Source organism: Hyla sarda, chromosome 3 (assembly GCF_029499605.1).
Source record: "Hyla sarda isolate aHylSar1 chromosome 3, aHylSar1.hap1, whole genome shotgun sequence".
Classification (NCBI taxonomy): Eukaryota; Metazoa; Chordata; class Amphibia; order Anura; family Hylidae; genus Hyla; species Hyla sarda.
Window position 1 is genome coordinate 426,775,796 of NC_079191.1, and position 21,313 is coordinate 426,797,108.

The window sequence follows — 21,313 nt, forward strand, 5'->3', positions numbered from 1 at the left end:
GTGGAGGATCAGCACAGGAGAGGAGAATCAGCACAGGCGAGGAGAATCAGCACAGGCGAGGAGGATCAGCACAGGGGATGAAGAGCAGAACGGGGGAGGAGGAGCAGCACGGGGGATGATGATAAGCACAGGGGAGGAAGATCAGCACAGGAAACGAAGATCAGCACAGGTGAGGGGAATCAGCACAGGGGAGGAGAATCAGCACGGGGCAGGAGGATCAGCACAGGGCAGGAGGATCAGCACAGGGGAGGAAGATCAGCACAGAGGAGGAGGATCAGCACAGGGGAGGAGGATCAGCACAGGGGAGGAGGATCAGCACAGGGGAGGAGAATCAGCACAGGGGAGGAGGATCAGCACAGGGGAGGAGGATCAGCACGGGGATGAAGATCAGCACGGGGAAGGAGGATCAGCACAGGAGAGGAAGATCAGCACAGGAGAGGAGAATCAGAACACAGGAGGAGGATCAGCACAGGGGAGGAGGATCAGCACCGGGAAGGAGGATCAGCACAGGGGAGGGGGATCAGCACAGGGGAGGGGGATCAGCACAGGGGAGGAGGATCAGCACAGGGGAGGAGGATCAGCACAGGGGAGGAGGATCAGCACAGGGGAGGAGGTTCAGCACAGGGAAGGAGGACCAGCACAGGGGAGGAGGATCAGCACAAGGGAGGAGGATCAGCACAGGGGAGGAGGATCTGCACAGGGGAGGAAGATCAGCACAGAGGATCAGCACAGGGGTGGAGGATCAGCACAGGAGAGGAGAATCAGCACAGGCGAGGAGAATCAGCACAGGCGAGGAGGATCAGCACAGGGGATGAAGAGCAGAACGGGGGAGGAGGAGCAGCACGGGGGATGATGATAAGCACAGGGGAGGAAGATCAGCACAGGAAACGAAGATCAGCACAGGTGAGGGGAATCAGCACAGGGGAGGAGAATCAGCACGGGGCAGGAGGATCAGCACAGGGCAGGAGGATCAGCACAGGGGAGGAAGATCAGCACAGAGGAGGAGGATCAGCACAGGGGAGGAGGATCAGCACAGGGGAGGAGGATCAGCACAGGGGAGGAGAATCAGCACAGGGGAGGAGGATCAGCACAGGGGAGGAGGATCAGCACGGGGATGAAGATCAGCACGGGGAAGGAGGATCAGCACAGGAGAGGAAGATCAGCACAGGAGAGGAGAATCAGAACACAGGAGGAGGATCAGCACAGGGGAGGAGGATCAGCACCGGGAAGGAGGATCAGCACAGGGGAGGGGGATCAGCACAGGGGAGGGGGATCAGCACAGGGGAGGAGGATCAGCACAGGGGAGGAGGATCAGCACAGGGGAGGAGGATCAGCACAGGGGAGGAGGTTCAGCACAGGGAAGGAGGACCAGCACAGGGGAGGAGGATCAGCACAAGGGAGGAGGATCAGCACAGGGGAGGAGGATCTGCACAGGGGAGGAAGATCAGCACAGAGGATCAGCACAGGGGTGGAGGATCAGCACAGGAGAGGAGAATCAGCACAGGCGAGGAGAATCAGCACAGGCGAGGAGGATCAGCACAGGGGATGAAGAGCAGAACGGGGAGGAGGAGCAGCACGGGGGATGATGATAAGCACAGGGGAGGAAGATCAGCACAGGAAACGAAGATCAGCACAGGTGAGGGGAATCAGCACAGGGGAGGAGAATCAGCACGGGGCAGGAGGATCAGCACAGGGCAGGAGGATCAGCACAGGGGAGGAAGATCAGCACAGAGGAGGAGGATCAGCACAGGGGAGGAGGATCAGCACAGGGGAGGAGGATCAGCATAGGTTATGCTGATGACAGATTTCCTTTAAACTCTGATCTGCCGCCCCTGTCCTACCCTTGCACAATACATTATTCATTAGCTTTCTCCGTATTCTGACAGCTGACTGACCTGTCATGTGACTTCACAAGCAACCATTCAGACTACCGAATTCCTCTCGGAAATTCCGGTCAGCAGCCTCCTCAGCAGAATTTTCTATGTGCCATTTACTGATTTAATTGTAAAACTACAACTCCCAGCATGCAAGGACAGCCAAAGGCTGTCCCGGCATGCTTGGAGTTGTAGTTTTGTAACATCTGGAGGCACCCTGGTCTGGAAACACTGCACTTTAGATACGCCTGTCTGTCTATAACAAGGACAAGGGCCAAGTTAGTCACAAACCAAACAGCGGTGAAGCGAGGCGGAGGATCTGGTCTTGTTTAGTAAAGGTGGATGTGCAGGAGATTAGCTGCCGCGCAATTCTTACCGGGTGATCAGTATCACTGAGGACGTATAGACCGTGCACTATAGATATGGCGGGGACATTACTATAGGATCAGTAACACTAAGGACGTATAGACCGTGCACTATAGATATGGCGGGGACAATACTATAAGATCAGTAACACTGAGGACGTATAGACCGTGCACTATAGATATGGCGGGGACAATACTATAGGATAAGTAACACTGAGGACGTATAGACCATGCACTATAGATAAGGTGGGGACAATACTATAGGATCAGTAACACTGAGGAAGTATAGACCGTGCACTATAGATATGGCGGGGACAATACTATAGGATAAGTAACACTGAGGACGTATAGACCATGCACTATAGATAAGGTGGGGACAATACTATAGGATCAGTAACACTGAGGAAGTATAGACCGTGCACTATAGATATGGCGGGGACAATACTATAGGATCAGTAACACTGAGGACGTATAGACCGTGCACTATAGATATGGCGGGGACAATACTATAAGATCAGTAACACTGAGGACGTATAGACCGTGCACTATAGATATGGTGGGGACAATACTATAAGATCAGTAACACTGAGGACATATAGACCGTGCACTATAGATATGGTGGGGACTATACTATAGGATCAGTAACACTGAGGACGTATAGACCGTGCACTATAGATATGGCGGGGACAATACTATAAGATCAGTGACACTGAGGACGTATAGACCGTGCACTATAGATATGGCGGGGACAATACTATAAGATCAGTAACACTGAGGACGTATAGACCGCGCACTATAGATATGGCGGGGACAATACTATAAGATCAGTAACACTGAGGACGTATAGACCGTGCACTATAGATATGGCGGGGACAATACTATAAGATCAGTAACACTGAGGACATATAGACCGTGCACTATAGATATGGCGGGGACAATACTATAGGATCAGTAACACCGAGGACGTATAGACCGTGCACTATAGATATGGCGGGGACAATACTATAAGATCAGTAACACTGAGGACGTATAGACCGTGCACTATAGATATGGCGGGGACAATACTATAAGATCAGTAACACTGAGGACGTATAGACCGTGCACTATAGATATGGCGGGGACAATACTATAGGATCAGTAACACTGAGGACGTATAGACCGTGCACTATAGATATGGCGGGGACAATACTATAAGATCAGTAACACTGAGGACGTATAGACCGTGCACTATAGATATGGCGGGGACAATACTATAAGATCAGTAACACTGAGGACATATAGACCATGCACTATAGATATGGCGGGGACATTACTATAGGATCAGTAACACTGAGGACGTATAGACCGTGCACTATAGATAAGGTGGGGACAATACTATAGGATCAGTAACACTGAGGACGTATAGACCGTGCACTATAGATATGGTGGGGACAATACTATAAGATCAGTAACACCGAGGACGTATAGACCGTGCACTATAGATATGGCGGGGACAATACTATAAGATCAGTGACACTGAGGACGTATAGACCGTGCACTATAGATATGGCGGGGACAATACTATAAGATCAGTAACACCGAGGACGTATAGACCGTGCACTATAGATATGGCGGGGACAATACTATAAGATCAGTAACACTGAGGACGTATAGACCGTGCACTATAGATATGGTGGGGACAATACTATAGGATCAGTAACATTGAGGACGTATAGACCGTGCACTATAGATATGGTGGGGACAATACTATAGGATCAGTAACATTGAGGACGTATAGACCGTGCACTATAGATATGGTGGGGACAATACTATAGGATCAGTAACATTGAGGACGTATAGACCGTGCATTATAGATATGGCGGGGACAATACTATAAGATCAGTGACACTAAGGACGTATAGACCGTGCACTATAGATATGGCGGGGACAATACTATAGGATCAGTAACACAGAGGACGTATAGACCGTGCACTATAGATATGGTGGGGACAATACTATAGGATCAGTAACACTGAGGAAGTATAGACCGTGCACTATAGATATGGCGGGGACAATACTATAAGATCAGTAACACCGAGGATGTATAGACCGTGCACTATAGATATGGCGGGGACAATACTATAGGATCAGTAACACTGAGGACGTATTGACCGTGCACTATAGATATGGCGGGGACAATACTATAAGATCAGTAACACTGAGAACGTATAGACCGTGCACTATAGATATGGCGGGGACAATACTATAAGATCAGTAACACTGAGGACGTATAGACCGTACACTATAGATATGGCGGGGACAATACTATAAGATCAGTAACACTGAGGATGTATAGACCGTGCACTATAGATATGGCGGGGACAATACTACAGGATCAGTAACACAGAGGACGTATAGACCGTGCACTATAGATATGGCGGGGACAATACTATAAGATCAGTAACACCGAGGACGTATAGACCGTGCACTATAGATATGGCGGGGACAATACTATAAGATCAGTAACACTGAGGACTTATAGACCGTGCACTATAGATATGGCGGAGACAATACTATAAGATCAGTAACACTGAGGACGTATAGACCGTGCACTATAGATATGGCGGGGACAATACTATAGGATCAGTAACACTGAGGACGTATAGACCGTGCACTATAGATATGGCGGGGACAATACTATAAGATCAGTAACACTGAGGACATATAGACCGTGCACTATAGATATGGCGGGGACAATACTATAAGATCAGTAACACTGAGGACGTATAGACCGTGCACTATAGATATGGCGGGGACAATACTATAAGATCAGTAACACTGAGGACGTATAGACCTTGCACTATAGATATGGCGGGGACAATACTATAAGATCAGTAACACTGAGGACGTATAGACCGTGCACTATAGATATGGCGGGGACAATACTATAGGATCAGTAACACTGAGGACGTATAGACCGTGCACTATAGATATGGCGGGGACAATACTATAAGATCAGTAACACTGAGGACGTATAGACCGTGCACTATAGATATGGTGGGGACAATACTATAAGATCAGTAACACCGAGGACGTATAGACCGTGCACTATAGATATGGTGGGGACAATACTATAAGATCAGTAACACTGAGGACGTATAGACCGTGCACTATAGATATGGCGGGGATAATACTATAAGATCAGTAACACTGAGGACGTATAGACCGTGCACTATAGATATGGCGGGGACAATACTATAAGATCAGTAACACCGAGGACGTATAGACCGTGCACTATAGATATGGCGGGGACAATACTATAAGATCAGTAACACCGAGGACGTATAGACCGTGCACTATAGATATGGCGGGGACAATACTATAAGATCAGTAACACTGAGGACGTATAGACCGTGCACTATAGATATGGCGGGGACAATACTATAAGATCAGTAACACTGAGGACGTATAGACCGTGCACTATAGATATGGCGGTTTTTATTGGTATCAGACTTTCTGATCTCTTTTTATTTCAATTACATTTTTTTTTTTGGAAAAAGGGAAAAGGAGGTTAATTAAAACTATTTTCCTAGTCCCCCTTGGGTAGTTGTATGATCAATCATTTGATTTGTTCATACAGATCAATGTCCTGCTGTAGTGTTACATTGATCCATTCTATCTGTGATCTACTGGTTCAGCCTCCCATGTCAGACAGTATCAGTAGCTCAGCCATTGTAGCTTAAAAAGGTTTAGTATAGGCCTCGGGCTGATGTGCCGATAGATGCCAGGAGCTGATCCAACCACTGGACCTGTTAAAGTTTACTTCTTATAAAGGGAAACTCTACTTATGAGTGACCTTTATACCCCAGGGTATAAAGAGACATAAGAAGTGGAGTCACATCGTAACTTGTACATTACCTGACGTTTTAGCTGACCAAGGAAAATTTAGAATTCGGCTACTGGAAGGCAGTGCATTGTGGGAGCTCAGATGATACACATACAGTTAAAGGGGTATTCCGGCCATAGACATCTACCCTTCGCAAAAGAGCTCTAACTTTTGCAAGGGTAGCGAATCGCAAATGATAAAATATCAAATTATACTCTAACTGTATACTGCTGCTGCTGCTGCTATCTCCATGGTATCAGGATATATAGTAGTTATACATCTCCCCTCCAGCTCTATCTGTATACTGCTGCTGCTAACTCCATGGTATCAGGATATATAGTAGTTATACACCTCCCCTCCAGCTCTATCTGTATACTGCTACTATCTCTATGGGATCAGGATATATAGTAGTTATACACCTCCCCTCCAGCTCTATCTGTATACTGCTGCTGCTATCTCTATGGGATCAGGATATATAGAAGTTATACACCTCCCCTCCAGCTCTATCTGTATGTTGCTGCTGCTATCTCTATGCAATCAGAATATATAGTAGTTAACACCACTCCTTCCAGCTCTATCTGTATACTGCTGCTGCTATCTCTATGGGATCAGGATATATAGTAGTTATACACCTCCCCTCCAGGTCCATCTGTTTACTGCTGCTGCTATTTGTAAGGAATTGGGATATATAGTAGTCATATACCTCAGCTCCAGCTCTATCTGTATACTGCTGCTGCTATCTCTATTGAATCAGGATAGTAGTTATACACCTCCCCTCCAGTTCTATCTGTATACTGCTGCTATCTCTATGGGATCAGGATATATAGAAGTTATACACCTCCCCTCCAGCTCTATCTGTATGTTGCTGCTGCTATCTCTATGCAATCAGAATATATAGTAGTTAACACCACTCCTTCCAGCTCTATCTGTATACTGCTGCTGCTATCTCTATGGGATCAGGATATATAGTAGTTATACACCTCCCCTCCAGGTCCATCTGTTTACTGCTGCTGCTATTTGTAAGGAATTGGGATATATAGTAGTTATATACCTCAGCTCCAGCTCTATCTGTATACTGCTGCTGCTATCTCTATTGAATCAGGATAGTAGTTATACACCTCCCCTCCAGTTCTATCTGTATACTGCTGCTGCTATTTGTATGGAATCAGGATATATAGTAGTTATATACCTCCCCTCCAGCTCTATCTGTATACTGCTGCTGCTATCTCTATGGGATCAGGATATATAGAAGTTATACACCTCCCCTCCAGTTCTATCTGTATACTGCTGCTGCTATTTGTATGGAATCAGGATATATAGTAGTTATATACCTCCCCTCCACCTCTATCTGTATACTACTGCTGCTATCTCTATGGGATCAGGATATATAAAAGTTATACACCTCCCCTCCAGCTCTATCTGTATACTGCTGCTGCTATTTGTATGGAATCAGGATATATAGTAGTTATATACCTCCCCTCCACCTCTATCTGTATACTGCTGCTGCTATTTGTATGGAATCAGGATATATAGTAGTTATATACCTCCCCTCCACCTCTATCTGTATACTGCTGCTGCTATTTGTATGGAATCAGGATATATAGTAGTTATACACATCCCCTCCAGCTCTATCTGTATACTGCTGCTGCTATCTCTATGGTATCAGGATATATAGAAGTTATACACCTTCTTCAAGACTGTGTTCCATTGTTGCTGTGTTTTTTCTGTGATTTTGCAGGAAAATTGTGTTATTGTACTGTAATTGCACAAATTGCCGTACAAACATCGCTTTCTCCTTATGGCAACATTTCTCTAAAAAAACACACTCTGAATATAAAAACATAAACATAAAAACTGCATGTAGTGTGAACTGATCCAACCCATACACGAGTCTCAGCAGTTTAGGCTTCAGGTTGCTGGTGTCTAGCCAGGTGATTAGTTTGGTCTCATTAGGTGAATTGCAATGATGAGACTCCACCTCCTCTGTCTGCAAAGCCAGAGGATTTATGGAAAATGTAGGCAGCATTAGGAAATCATTTCTGTTCTGAAATAGGAATCAGTATGGCTGACGTCTCATGCCTGCCACATTAGCTAAAACAGGTGAGCACAAGGCATACACAAGAACCTCCACTTTATTCTCTATTAATAGTATATGCTGCAAAGAAAAAAAAAGAAAAAAAAATCAGCACGTTTTATGCATACAGTAATGCCACATCCTTCTTAAGATTACTGATGATATCATTTCAGGTTTTGAGGGCCCGATACAGTGTTTCCTAACAGGGTGCCTCCAGCTGTTGCAAAACTACAACTCCCAGCATGCCCGGACAGCCAACGGCTGTCCGGGCATGCTGGGAGTTGTAGTTTTGCAACAGCTGGAGGCACCCTGGTTGGGAAACACTGGCCTAATACAAGACCTTCAACATGTGCAGCTTTGTGCATGTGCCTTGTGAATGCGCTGCGGGTTATAATGTGGTACTCTGGAGGGGTAATGGTGTCTGGGGTGTTGCAGAGTGATAGTGTAGTGTATTGGTATTGTTGTCGTGACGCCAGGGTGTGGTTTCCTTAGGGTAATGGTTCTAACGCCAACCATCCCATAAACGGTAGGGAAAATAAGGGAATGTCCTCAGCAGATATTGATGAAAACCGGAATAAACTTTACTGCATATTTTATGCAATTGCAGGTAACAGAACAGTCGTTGTATAGAGGACCGTAGTTCAGGTTCCTCACAGGTTTGCTGGGACTTCCGAATACAATGAGTTTTGGTTTGCTAGCCACTGTGCTACTGAATTTAAGATAATTGACTTGCAGTAGTCACATAGGATTTTAGTAGTTTTGAGCTGGATAACTCACGGTTTAGTGGCTGCGGAAGAAAAGGCTTCAGGCCTAGCTTGAATTGATGATGAGATATGAGATTGATGTGCTTGCTTTGAAGTGTAGCAGGAAGAAGAGAGAATATAGTGGCAGCAGCCCCTTATATATTAAGGGGGTGGAACAAAGCTCATTGGTTAGCCAAACCTGTCAGTCCTGACCCATGGAACTCTGGGTATGTCACATGACCCAAAGGTCCTTAAACCATAGCATAACATAAATTAAAGGCACATGACCTCTAAGGTCCTATACAGAGGTATACTAGACTAATTAATTAATTATATAAATATATACATTAAATATTACAATATTAAGAGGCGACTAGGGGTTAGCCCTTCAGGAGAGCCCATTGGCATGGAGGGACTCTGGCTGAGGGGACTCCAGACAAAGGGACAGGACCAAGTCCTGCATCGGGATACCACAATAATACAGTGTCTGCTTTATACAGGGGACTGTTGGCTCTTGGCTGCTGTTGCGTCTCTCACCTTGGATCCGAACATCTTGGCTCGAGTTGTTCCAGAGAACCAGAGTTTTGAGAAGGACTACGCCGGAATCTTCCACTTCCAGGTAACAGGATAATGTTCAGTCCAAGTTAAAGGGGTACTCCGGTGGAAAAAAAAAATGTTTTTAAATCAACTGGTGCCAGAAAGTTCTTCAGATTTGTAAATTACTTTGTAAATGCTCTCTGCTGACACCTCTGTCTGTGTGAGGAACTGCCCAGGGCAAGAGAGGGGTTTTGCTCCTGCTCTGGACAGTTCCTCACATGGACAGAGGTGGCAGCAGAAAGCACTGTGGTAAGACAGAAAAAAAACTACACAACTTCCTCTGGAGCATACAGCAGCTGATAAGTACTGGACGTATTAAGATTTTTAAATAGAAGTAATTTACAAATCTGTAAAACGTTATGGCACCACTTCTCAAGATGAATTAATGTGTAGCCTTATTCATCTAGTGTCTCTCTCTCTCTCTCTCTCCATTTATTCTTACCTGAAATTTCCATTTCCTGGAGTCCATAGGTGGCACACAATCTTGACCCCGAAATAGAAGAACATATATAGCAGTACAACACATGCAGAATGCAAGTTAATTAATTAATCAATTAATTTAATAGCCCACACATGTATAGTATGCAGCAGTAAGATTTATTTGGGCAGGTAAAAATGTGCATCCTACGGACTCCAGGAAAAGGAAATTTCAGGTGAGAATAAATTTCCTACTTACCGTTCATCCTATGGCAGCAGACAAATGGGACCTACAAATCAATGCAAAAGAGGAAAAAAAAGGGCGGGATTACTGGCCACCAGCTCCTTGAATTACACTTGCGCCAAAGGCCGATCCCTCAGAGGCAGAGATATCCATATGATAGTACCTAATGAAGGTCGTAGGAGAGGCCCAGCTCGCTGCTCGGCATATCTGGTCCATTGGCACGTGAGATTTTTCTGCCTAGGAGGCCGCTGTTGAGCACGTAGAGTGAGCTCTGAGAGACGGGAGAGGTAGAACCCCCTAAATCATAACAGTTTCTGATGGTATCCCTAATCCATCTCGCTATAGGGGCTTTACTTGCTTTCTTTCCTTTTCTTACGCCTTGGAACAGAATTTCTTTCTTTCTGAAACACCAGTCTGAGTAAAGGTGCCAAACTTTAGCGTAAAGCTTTACCTCTGACTGTGTTCTTGAGGCTAAGAAATTATTAATCACCTCCTTTGAGAAACCTGGGTTATTCAAGATTTGGAGTTCAAGTTTCTTGCTGTTAGACTGCCAGGATCCGGATGGTAGAGGCCTGCTTGAAGAAGAAGATCCTTCGTTATGGGTAGTCTGAAGTAATCTCCTCTCGATGCTTCCGACACGAGCTGAAACCAAGCCCGACAAGGCCAAAACGGAAGGATGACAATTGCTCGGACTTGCTTGTCCATAATCTTCCTGAGTAACCTCGGAATCAGTGGGAGTGGAGGAAAGGCATAGATGAACATCTTCCTCCACGGCATTGACAGCCCGTCTACTACCAGGGGATGACCTGCACGATAGAGAGCAAAACAGGGGAAGCTTCTTGTTTTCTTGAGTGTCAAAAACATCCAGGAGCAGAAGACCCCATCTGTCTGTGATCATTTTGATGAAGCCTGGGTTGGGTCCCCATTCCCCTGGCATAATCTTCCTCCTGCTGAGCCAATCGGCAGTAATATTCAGAGAGCCTTTGATGTGTAATTACTGAAATAGAGAGAGGATTCTCCTCCGCCCACTTCATCATGTTGGCGCACAACTTCTGGAGAGACTTGCTCCTTGTTCCCCCCTACTTGTTTACATAGTAAACTGATGGTGGATTGTCCGATAGGATCTGAACATGTTGGTTTTGGAGAATTCTCTTGAAATGTATCAATGCTAGACTGATCCCTTTCAGCTCTCCGATGTTGGTGGACATTTCCCCCATTTCCTTGGGCCAAGACTTCTGAACCCATGAATCCCCCACATGGGCACCCCAGCCGGAGCTTGAGGCATCTGTAGTGAGGACTACCGTCTGGAAAAAGGAGAGACTTGCCTTGCTGAAACCTGGACGGTTCCAACCACCACCTCAGATCTTTCATGGTCCTTGCTGGGAGTGGAATGACGGATTCTAGATCCCAAAGTGACAGGATGTGAGATTGGAGCCACCTGATATGAGCTTTCACCCATGGGACTGACACCTCTGTCCATGTCAGGAACTGTCCAGAGCAGCATAGGTTTGCTATAGGGATTTTCTCCTGTTCTGAACAGTTCCTGACATGGACAGAGGTGTCAGCAGAGAGCACTGTGGACAAGACATAAAAGAAATTCAAAAAGAAAACAATTTCCTCTGTAGTATACAGCAGCTGATAAGTACTAGAAGGATTAAGATTTTTTAATAGAAGTCATTTACAAATCTGTTTCTGGCACCAGTTGATTTAAAAAAAAAAAAATAATTCCCACCGGAGTACCCCTTTAAAGTGTCAAAGCATACGCGTGGCTGCCCGCCGGCCCGCGGCAAGATGCAGTACTCACCGCACCGTCTGATGCGCTCCAGCACACAGAACAACAAGTGCCCGACACTGAGACAGCAGCGTGTGTTAGAATGCATCCTCCAGCAGTAGGAGAGACCAGGAGGCAATATAGGTAAGGGCTGAGTTCCCATTACGTTTTCCCCCATACGGGAGCGCATACGGCAGGGGGGAGCTAAAAACTTGCGCGTATGTAATTCATGTCAATGAGCCGATCGGAGTGAAACGTTCGGTCCGTTCGGCTAATTTTTGCCCCATATGCGCTTTTACAACCGGACCTAAAACCGTGGTCGACCACGGTTTTAGGTGCGGCGAAAAAGCACATATGGGGCAAAAATTAGCCGAACGGACCGAACGTTTCACTCCGATCGGCTCATTGACATGAATTACATACGGGAGCGCAAGTTTTTAGCTCCCCCTGCCGTATGCGCTCATGTAAGGGGGGAAACGTAATGGGAACCCAGCCTTAGCCGGCACTTTACTAGACAAGCCCTTAAAACTGGCCATATAGGAGGGAAAGCCGAGGGACCAGGAGAGCCCCTGGTATGCAGCATAATCTTCGCCCCAGGGACCCCACAAGCCTGAGGTTTGAGGTCCTTGCTTCTACAAAAGTTCTTCCTATTCCTAGAAGAAAACAAGTACATGTGTGGTCTGTTTCTGGTGGTCTTTATGCCCTAGGGGGCAGCTGTCGGCTAATGAATTAATTGATTAATTAACTTGCATTCTGCATGTGTTGTACTGCTAGATATGTTCTTCTATTTCAGGCTCAGGAGAATCCTTTAACCCATTTGTGTGCCGCTGTAGGAGGACTAGGAACTATATATATATATATATATATATATATATATATATATATATATATATCCATATAATATATATCCATATAATATATGCCAGGGTGCCTCCAGCATTTGCAAAACTACAATGCTGGGAGTTGCAGTTTTGCAACAGCTGAAGGCACCCTGGTTGGGAAACGCTGAATTACTACACTGACATAGAACAGGGGAAAAAAAAAAAAACTTATAGTTAGTGGGTCTTGAGAATCGGGTTGGGGACCTTTGGTGTAAACAATGAGCTTACAAGGGACAGCAAAGAATTCTGGGATAATGCAGCCAAAAATGCTATCAGAATTATGAATACAGCTCTGGATGTGAATGGAGTATAAGACATGAAAAATAAAAAATCAAGGTATGGATACAGTTACACAACATTTATTGAGATTTAAGCCTCTCTTTATCTGACTACAATGTCCTTACCCGTTGCAGTTCTGGCAGTTCGGCGAGTGGGTGGACGTTGTGGTGGATGATCGGCTGCCCACTAAAGATGGCCGCCTGTTGTTCGTCCATTCGGAGGAGGGCGATGAGTTCTGGAGTGCGCTGCTGGAGAAGGCCTACGCCAAGTAAGTTCCAGGATCATGACAGAACCTCTAAACCAGTGTTTCCCAACCAGGGGGACTCCAGCTGTTGCAAAACTACAACTCCCAGCATGCCCGGACAGCCGAACTGGGAGTTGTAGTTTTGCAACAGCTGGAGGCACACTGTTTGAAAAACACTGCTTTAAAAACTTATATCATTGTACAGTATAGCTATGTAAAGGGGATTATTCTGTGCCAGTAATTTAAGGCTATGTTCACATGACGGAATTTCCGAGCGGAATTTTGCGGGAATATACCACACGGAAATTTCCCAAAATTTACTGCACATTATGGGTGCAGTGGGATTCCGCTGTCTTATTCAATCTCTGCCGCAGAAAATTCCGCATTCCGGATACTGAAAAATGTAAAGACATGTCTTTACATTTTGAGGAATTCCGTTCAGAACTCCATTGAAGTTAAAGGGGTACTCCACTGCTAGACATCTCATCCCCATCCAAAGGATAGGGGATAAGATGTCTGATCGCGGGGGGTCCCGCTGCTGGGACCCCCACGATCTCTGGCAGCATTCGGCCTTCTAAACAAATGCCGGGTTCCTGCAGCAGGGGTCATGACATCACGACCACGCCCCTTGTGATGTCACGACCACGCCTCCTCCATTCATGTCTATGGGAGGGGGCAAGTTGGCAGACACCCCCTCTCCCATAGACATGAATGGAGGGTGTGTGGCCGTGACATCACAATCATCACCTCCAGCACCGAGCATTCTGAACATTTTGTTGGAGCACCGGAGTACCCCTTTAATGGGACTCCGAATTCAGACGGAATCTGTGTGTTGAAAACAGAAATTCCGCTCGAATTCCACTAAAATTCTGTATTCTGCTTCTTCAGCACGGAATTTGAGTGGAAAAGCAGAATTACCGCCGTGTGAACATGGCCTAAGAATGTATTTTTATAAAGATCACAGCTCCATTATTATATACAGCGCGCAAGATCCCAGAGGGTACGGTCACATGGGGGAATTTCCGTGCGGAATCCTGCAGAAATAATCAGCTCCATAAATACTGCTATATGATGTTAACAATGTGGTAAATAAAATGTCATCTGTCCCGTTCTGCTGAGGAAATTCGCATGTCAATTCTTTCTGCGGAATTCCGCAGCAGAGTCCTGTCCGGAATCTGTGTGTTGAGCGCAAGAAATTCCGCAAAAATTCAGCACAAATTCTGCACAGAATTCACAAAACTGTAAAAAATTACGCTTGGCAGGGCCGAATTTTGCCATTTGAACATAGCCTTAGTGTTCTTCACATATTAAATATTAAACATATTTCTTCATTCAAACTGCTGTAAATGTCAGTATACAGGTAGCTCCCCCTAGTGGTGGCTGCAGGCAGTCAGAATTTTATCATTTAAAGCATACCTGTCACTTAAAAAAATAAAAAAATAAAAAGTTTACATGTCCTAGGGACAAGCCATAAGTTTTTATTGCTCAGAGTTTGAGTGTATAGACCCCGACCGAGAATGAAGGATGCACTGACCGAGACAATCCCATAGACATTGTGAATTTGTCTTATCGCGTTCTTCTCCCTGGCACATTCTAGTGATCGGTCGGGGTCTAATCTAAACACTTAGATCCCGTCCGCTCAAAACTTTTGACTTGTCTCTACAGCAAATCAAAAGTTTTTGGAAGTGACCATTTGATGCAAGATAGCATACCTAGTGGTGAATTGAAGGTACTGCACCCAGTGGATGACCAAGGGACAGGATAATCGGCCAATAAATGTTGCGTCTTCATTAATCGCATCCACGTCTTGCGCTGACAGGTTATGTGGATCGTATGAGGCTCTGACAGGAGGAAGCCCCATTGAGGGTTTTGAAGACTTCACCGGAGGAATCGCGGAGGAATATTTATTGAAGAACGCGCCGGCCGATCTCTTCCAGATCATACAGAAAGCTCTGAAGGCCGAGTCATTGCTTGGATGCTCAATTGATGTAAGATGGAATTATATAAAGTTTATAGTTATTATCATCATCATCATCATTATTATTATTAATGGTGATGATGATGATGATTATTATATAAAGTGTTAGTTTATTATTATTACTAGTATTATTGTTATTATTATTATTGATAATAATAGATCATTGCTCGGATGCTCAATTGATGTAAGAGGGAATTATATAAAGTTTCAAGTTATTATCATTATCATCATCATCATCATTATATAAAGTGTTAGTTTATTATTATTATTGTTATTAATATTGAGGATGATAATAATAATAATGATAATAAATCATTGCTCAGATGCTCAATTGATGTAAGAGGGAATTATATAAAGTTTCAAGTTATTATCATCATCATCATCATCATTATATAAAGTGTTAGTTTATTATTATTATTATTGAGGATGATGATAATAATAATAATAATAACAAATAATAATGATAATAGATCATTGCTCAGATGCTCAATTGATGTAAGAAGGAATTATATAAAGTCACAAGTTATTATTATCATCATCATCATTATTATTATTAATGATGATGATGATGATTATTATATAAAGTGTTAGTTTATTATTTTTACTAGTATTATTGTTATTATTATTATTGATAATAATAGATCATTGCTCGGATGCTCAATTGATGTAAGAAGGAATTATATAAAGTTACAAGTTATTATCATCATCATCATCATCATTATATAAAGTGTTAGTTTATTATTATTATTATTATTGTTATTAATATTGAGGATGATAATAATAATAATAAATATTAATGATATTAAATCATTGCTCAGATGCTCAATTGATATAAGAAGGAATTATATAAAGTTTCAAGTTATTATTATCATCATTATTATTCTTATTCTTATTATTAATGATGATGATGATTATTATTATATAAAGTGTTAGTTTATTATTATTGTTGTTATTAATATTGAGGATGATAATAATAATAATAATAAATAATTGATAATAATAAATCATTGCTCGGATGCTCAATTGATGTAAGAAGGAATTATATCAAGTTACAAGTTATTATTATCATCATCATCATTATATAAAGTGTTAGTTTATTATTATTATTATTATTGTTATTAATATTGAGGATGATAATAATAATAATAAATATTAATGATAATAAATCATTGCTCAGATGCTCAATTGATATAAGAAGGAATTATATAAAGTTTCAAGTTATTATTATCATCATTATTATTCTTATTCTTATTATTAATGATGATGATGATTATTATTATATAAAGTGTTAGTTTATTATTATTGTTGTTATTAATATTGAGGATGATAATAATAATAATAAATAATTGATAATAATAAATCATTGCTCGGATGCTCAATTGATGTAAGAAGGAATTATATCAAGTTACAAGTTATTATTATCATCATCATCATTATATAAAGTGTTAGTTTATTATTATTATTATTATTGTTATTAATATTGAGGATGATAATAATAATAATAAATAATAATGATAATAAATCATTGCTCAGATGCTCAATTGATGTAAGAGGGAATTATATAAAGTTTCAAGTTATTATTAATATTATATTATTATATAAAGCGTATGTTTTATTATTATTATATTATTATTATTATTGTTCTTGTTATGAATTATTTATTATTATTAATAATAATAATAGCCATTATTATCGTATAGATCAGTGGTCTTCAACCTGCGGACCTCCAGATGTTGCAAAACTACAACTCCCAGCATGCCCGGACAGCCGTTGGCTGTCCGGGCATGCTGAGAGTTGTAGTTTTGCAACCTCTGGAGGTTCGCAGGTTGAAGACCACTGGTATAGATCGTCCCATGGCCACAGAGATTTCGATCAGCCAAGGCCTGTGCAGGTCAAAAATATTTATAGTTCTTACTACTCCCAGCCACATGGGGCGCCCCACATACAGTAAAAGCTACAGTTTTGCAACAGCTGGAGGGCCACAATTTGGAGGCCACTGATACAGATATGCAGTATGTAGGTGTGCTCCATGCTCCCCCAAGTGGTTGAAGTATAAATTGCAGTTATCATTTAAAATTGCAAACAAAATATCCACTACAATTATAAGAGGAAAAAAAATTCAAATAAAATGTAATAAATCCTGTTTTTCTCCTAATTAAAATTGATAAAAATGTTCTTCTTGATAGATTACAAATGCTTATCAAACTGAAGACATCACAAGCCGGAAGCTGGTGAAAGGACATGCGTATTCAGTCACTGGAGCCGCAGAGGTAACGTGATCGCAAATCACTAAAAAATCCATTTGTTTTATTCCTCTCAGATTATTACTGTACTTCCTGGTTGAGTGGTTGCTCAGTACTACAATTCCCAGAATGCACTGCTTTCCTCAGTTTTTCATCACAGACCTCATACCCTACCTACGCCTCTCCCACAGTTCCCCGCCCATAGCTGTTGCAAAACATTACATAACATAGCAGAAAAGTCTGTAGTTGCTGCTGTATTCATCACCTGTCTGCTCCTCTGCCTGTGGCATTGTTCACCATAAAGCAGCATGGTATAAACCTACCTCATTCTTTCCTAAATGTCCCAATAATGATGTATATGTGTATATGACAGGGAGATGGTGACATACAGGCTGGTCAGAGATATTGACATCACTCAGGGGGCGGGGCCATAAGTCAGAGACAAGTTCCAGCCACATCTCCTGAGACAGCAGATGATAATGCATTGTCTATGGAGAGTACTGTATTAGGACTCATCATGCCACATCAGGCGTGGACCCAATATGGCAGCACACAGAGTCCCTATGGGACCGTAGTACCTGGTGATGTCATCAGGCATATTCTAGACCTGTGTGCACTTCAGGCTATCCCCCAGCTTTATATACTTGTATATAACATTTACGCCTTACTTCCTCTTTAGGTGGTTTACAAAGGAAAAAACGTGCAGCTGATCAGAGTAAGGAACCCCTGGGGAGAAGTGGAATGGACCGGACCCTGGAGCGATGAGTAAATTCTAAATTCATTTATATAGTTCACATAAGTTAAAGGGGTACTCCGGTGGAAAACATTTTTCTTTTTAAAATCAACTGGTGACAAAAAGTTAAACAGATTTGTAAATTACTTCTATTAAAAACAATCTTAATCCTTCCAGTACTTATCAGCGGCTGTATACTAGAGAGGAAGTTCTTTTCTTTTTGGATTTCTTTCCAGTCTGACCACAGTGCTCTCTGCGGACACCTCTGTCCATGTCAGGAACTGTCCAGAGGAGGAGCTCCTCTGGAGTACACAACTTCCTCTGAAGCATACAGCAGCTGATAAGTACTGGAAGGATAAAGATTTTTTAAATAGAAGTAATTAAAAAATCTGTTTAACTTTCTGGCACCAGTTGTTTAAAAAAAGAGTACCCCTTTAATATAACCACATAAAATAAAGTAGGGTGTGACTGCCATCTAGTGGTGCAGTGTAAGTGCAACAGATATGTCAGAAATTGAAAACTTCAAGCAACTGTGGACATCCAGCTGTTGAAAAATTACAACTCTAATCAGCTGTAGTTTTGCAAAAGCTGGAGGTCCACAGTTTGGAGACAGCTTCCTTGTAATAGTCCGGTACGGTACATAGCTGAGAGCTTGTTCAGCCGTATCCTCCAATCTCCCTTGGCTCAGGCAATACATGTACACTTCAATGGAGAGAAAGGAAAAGAGGCTGCTGAATACCTTTAGTGCCACTTATCATTAGGAGCAGTGTTTTTCAAACAATGTGCCTCCAGCTGTTGCAAAACTACATCTCCCAGCATGCCCGGACAGCCTTGCTGTAATACCAATTACAACCTGAGAACAGGTGTAGCACTATTTTTCAAATAAATTTTTGCCTAAAATCACCTAGTAATCCAGTGTTTCCCAACAGGGTGCCTCCAGCTGTTGCAAAACTACATCTCCCAGCTTTAGCCTTTAGCAATGCTTTAATACCAAGTACCACCTTGGGACAGGTGTGGCACTGTTTATCAAAGAAATATTACCTAATACTACCTAGTAATCCAGTGTTTCCCAACCAGGGTGTCTCCAGCTGTTGTAAAACTACAACTCCCAGCATGCCAGGACAGCCTTTGGCCATGCTGTAATACCAATTACCACCTGAGGACAGGTGTTGCGCTATTTTTTAAAGAAATATAACCTAATACTACCAAGTAATTTAGTGTTTCCCAAATGGTGTGCCTCCAGCTGTTGCTAAACTACATCTCCCAGCTTTTAGCCATGCTGTAATACCAATTACAATCTAAGGACAGGTGTGGCACTGTTTTTCAGATAAATATTACCTAGTAATCCAGTGTTTCCCAATTAGGGTGCCTCCAGCTGTTGCAAAACTATAACTCCTAGCATGCCCGGACAGCCTTTGGCTGTCCGGGCATGCTAGGAGTTGTAGTTTTGCAACAGCTGGAGGCACCCTGGTTGGGAAACACTACAGTAATCCAACCAACCCTGACCATAGAGGTCACCCTTTGAAAGGCTGATGCTCGCTATAGGAGTATGTATAGCTATATATGAGGACATTACTATAGATGTACAATTCATTTTGCTTTATTCTAGTGCCCCAGAGTGGAATTTTATTGACCCAAAAGTAAGAGCATCCTTGGACAAGAAGGCGAACGATGGAGAATTCTGGTGAGAAGATCCATCTCCTTTTTATTTTTTTTAAAGGAGGTTATCCAGGAAAAAAACTTATTTTTTCAATATCAACTGGCTCCCGAAAGTTAAACAGATTTGTAAATGACTTCTATTAAAAAATCTTAATCCTTTCAGTACTTATGAGCTGCTGAAGTTGTGTTGTTCTTTTCTGTCCAAGTGCTCTCTGATGACACCTGTCTCGGGAACTGCCCAGAGTAGAAGCAAATCCCCATAGCAAACCTCTTCTACTCTGTGCAGTTCCCGAGACAAGCAGAGGTGTCGGCAGAGAGCACTGTTGCCAGACAGAAAAGAACAACTCAACTTCAGCAGCTGATTGCTATTGGGACGATTAAGATTTTTTTAATGGAAGTAATTTACAAATCTGTTTAACTTTCTGGTGCCAGTTATTACAAAAAAAAAAAAAAAAAGTTTTTTCCTGGAATACCCCTTTAAGCAAAGTGTCAAGGAGGCGGTGCCAAGCTGCTTAAGTGCCACTGGTACATCACCTCCTTGCTTACCCTTACTTCCCAGTCCCTCCTTGATTAGTGTGTCAGCCTAGGAGGGTCTGGGTAGAAGTGGGGGCAAATTAGGAGGCGTGCCAGGCTTTGGCACTTCAGCATCTTGGCCACGCCTCCTTGACACTTTTTCTACATTTGGCAACAACCATCATACCCTAACACAGTGTTTTCCAAACAGTGTACCTCCAGCTGTTGCAAAGCTACAACTCCCTGCATACCCGGATAGCCTTTGGCTGTCCGGGAATGCTGGGAGTTGTAGTTTTGCAACAGCTGGAGACACACTGTTTGGAAAATACTGCCCTAACAGCTATCCAATGGTGTCTGCAGTAAATACAGCCATATACAGACAATCAGATTGCCTATAATTTAACTCCTAAATCTTTCTCAAAAGCTCTGCTTGCTGTAAGTGAATAGGGAGATTTCCTGTTTATATCCAAAGGCTGAAGTACTGACCTGATACTAATCACAGCTGATGGTTTGCTACAATTGTATGCAGGTCTGTGAACTAAAAAAAAAATAAAAAAAAAATAAAACTGGATTCCAATTTAAAGGGGTACTCCACTGGAATAATGTTTTTGTTAACTCAACTGGTGCCAGAAAGTTAAACAGATTTGTAAATTACTTCTGTTAAAAAAAATCTTAATCCTTCCAGTACTTATAAGCTGCTGTAAACTACAGAGGATGTTATTTTCTTTTTTAATTCAGTCTGACCACAGTGCTCGCTGCTGACACCTCTGCCCATTTTAGGAACTGTCCAGAGTACAGTACAAGCAAATCCCTATAACAAACCTATCCTGCTC

At 42.8% G+C, this 21,313-nt stretch overlaps 1 protein-coding gene across 4 annotated transcripts in view; it reads left to right on the forward strand.

Moving 5' to 3' along the window:
- Window positions 1-21,313, forward strand: part of LOC130363085 (calpain-8-like) — a 58,150-nt gene that overhangs the window by 12,009 nt on the left and 24,828 nt on the right. For all 4 annotated transcript variants that reach the window (XM_056568421.1, XM_056568424.1, XM_056568423.1 and 1 more), the window contains exons 3-8: window positions 9,422-9,540; window positions 13,245-13,378; window positions 15,174-15,342; window positions 17,519-17,602; window positions 18,255-18,340; window positions 19,918-19,992. In XM_056568421.1, the coding sequence (XP_056424396.1) occupies window positions 9,422-9,540; window positions 13,245-13,378; window positions 15,174-15,342; window positions 17,519-17,602; window positions 18,255-18,340; window positions 19,918-19,992 (667 nt within the window). The remainder of the gene's footprint in view (window positions 1-9,421; window positions 9,541-13,244; window positions 13,379-15,173; window positions 15,343-17,518; window positions 17,603-18,254; window positions 18,341-19,917; window positions 19,993-21,313) is intronic.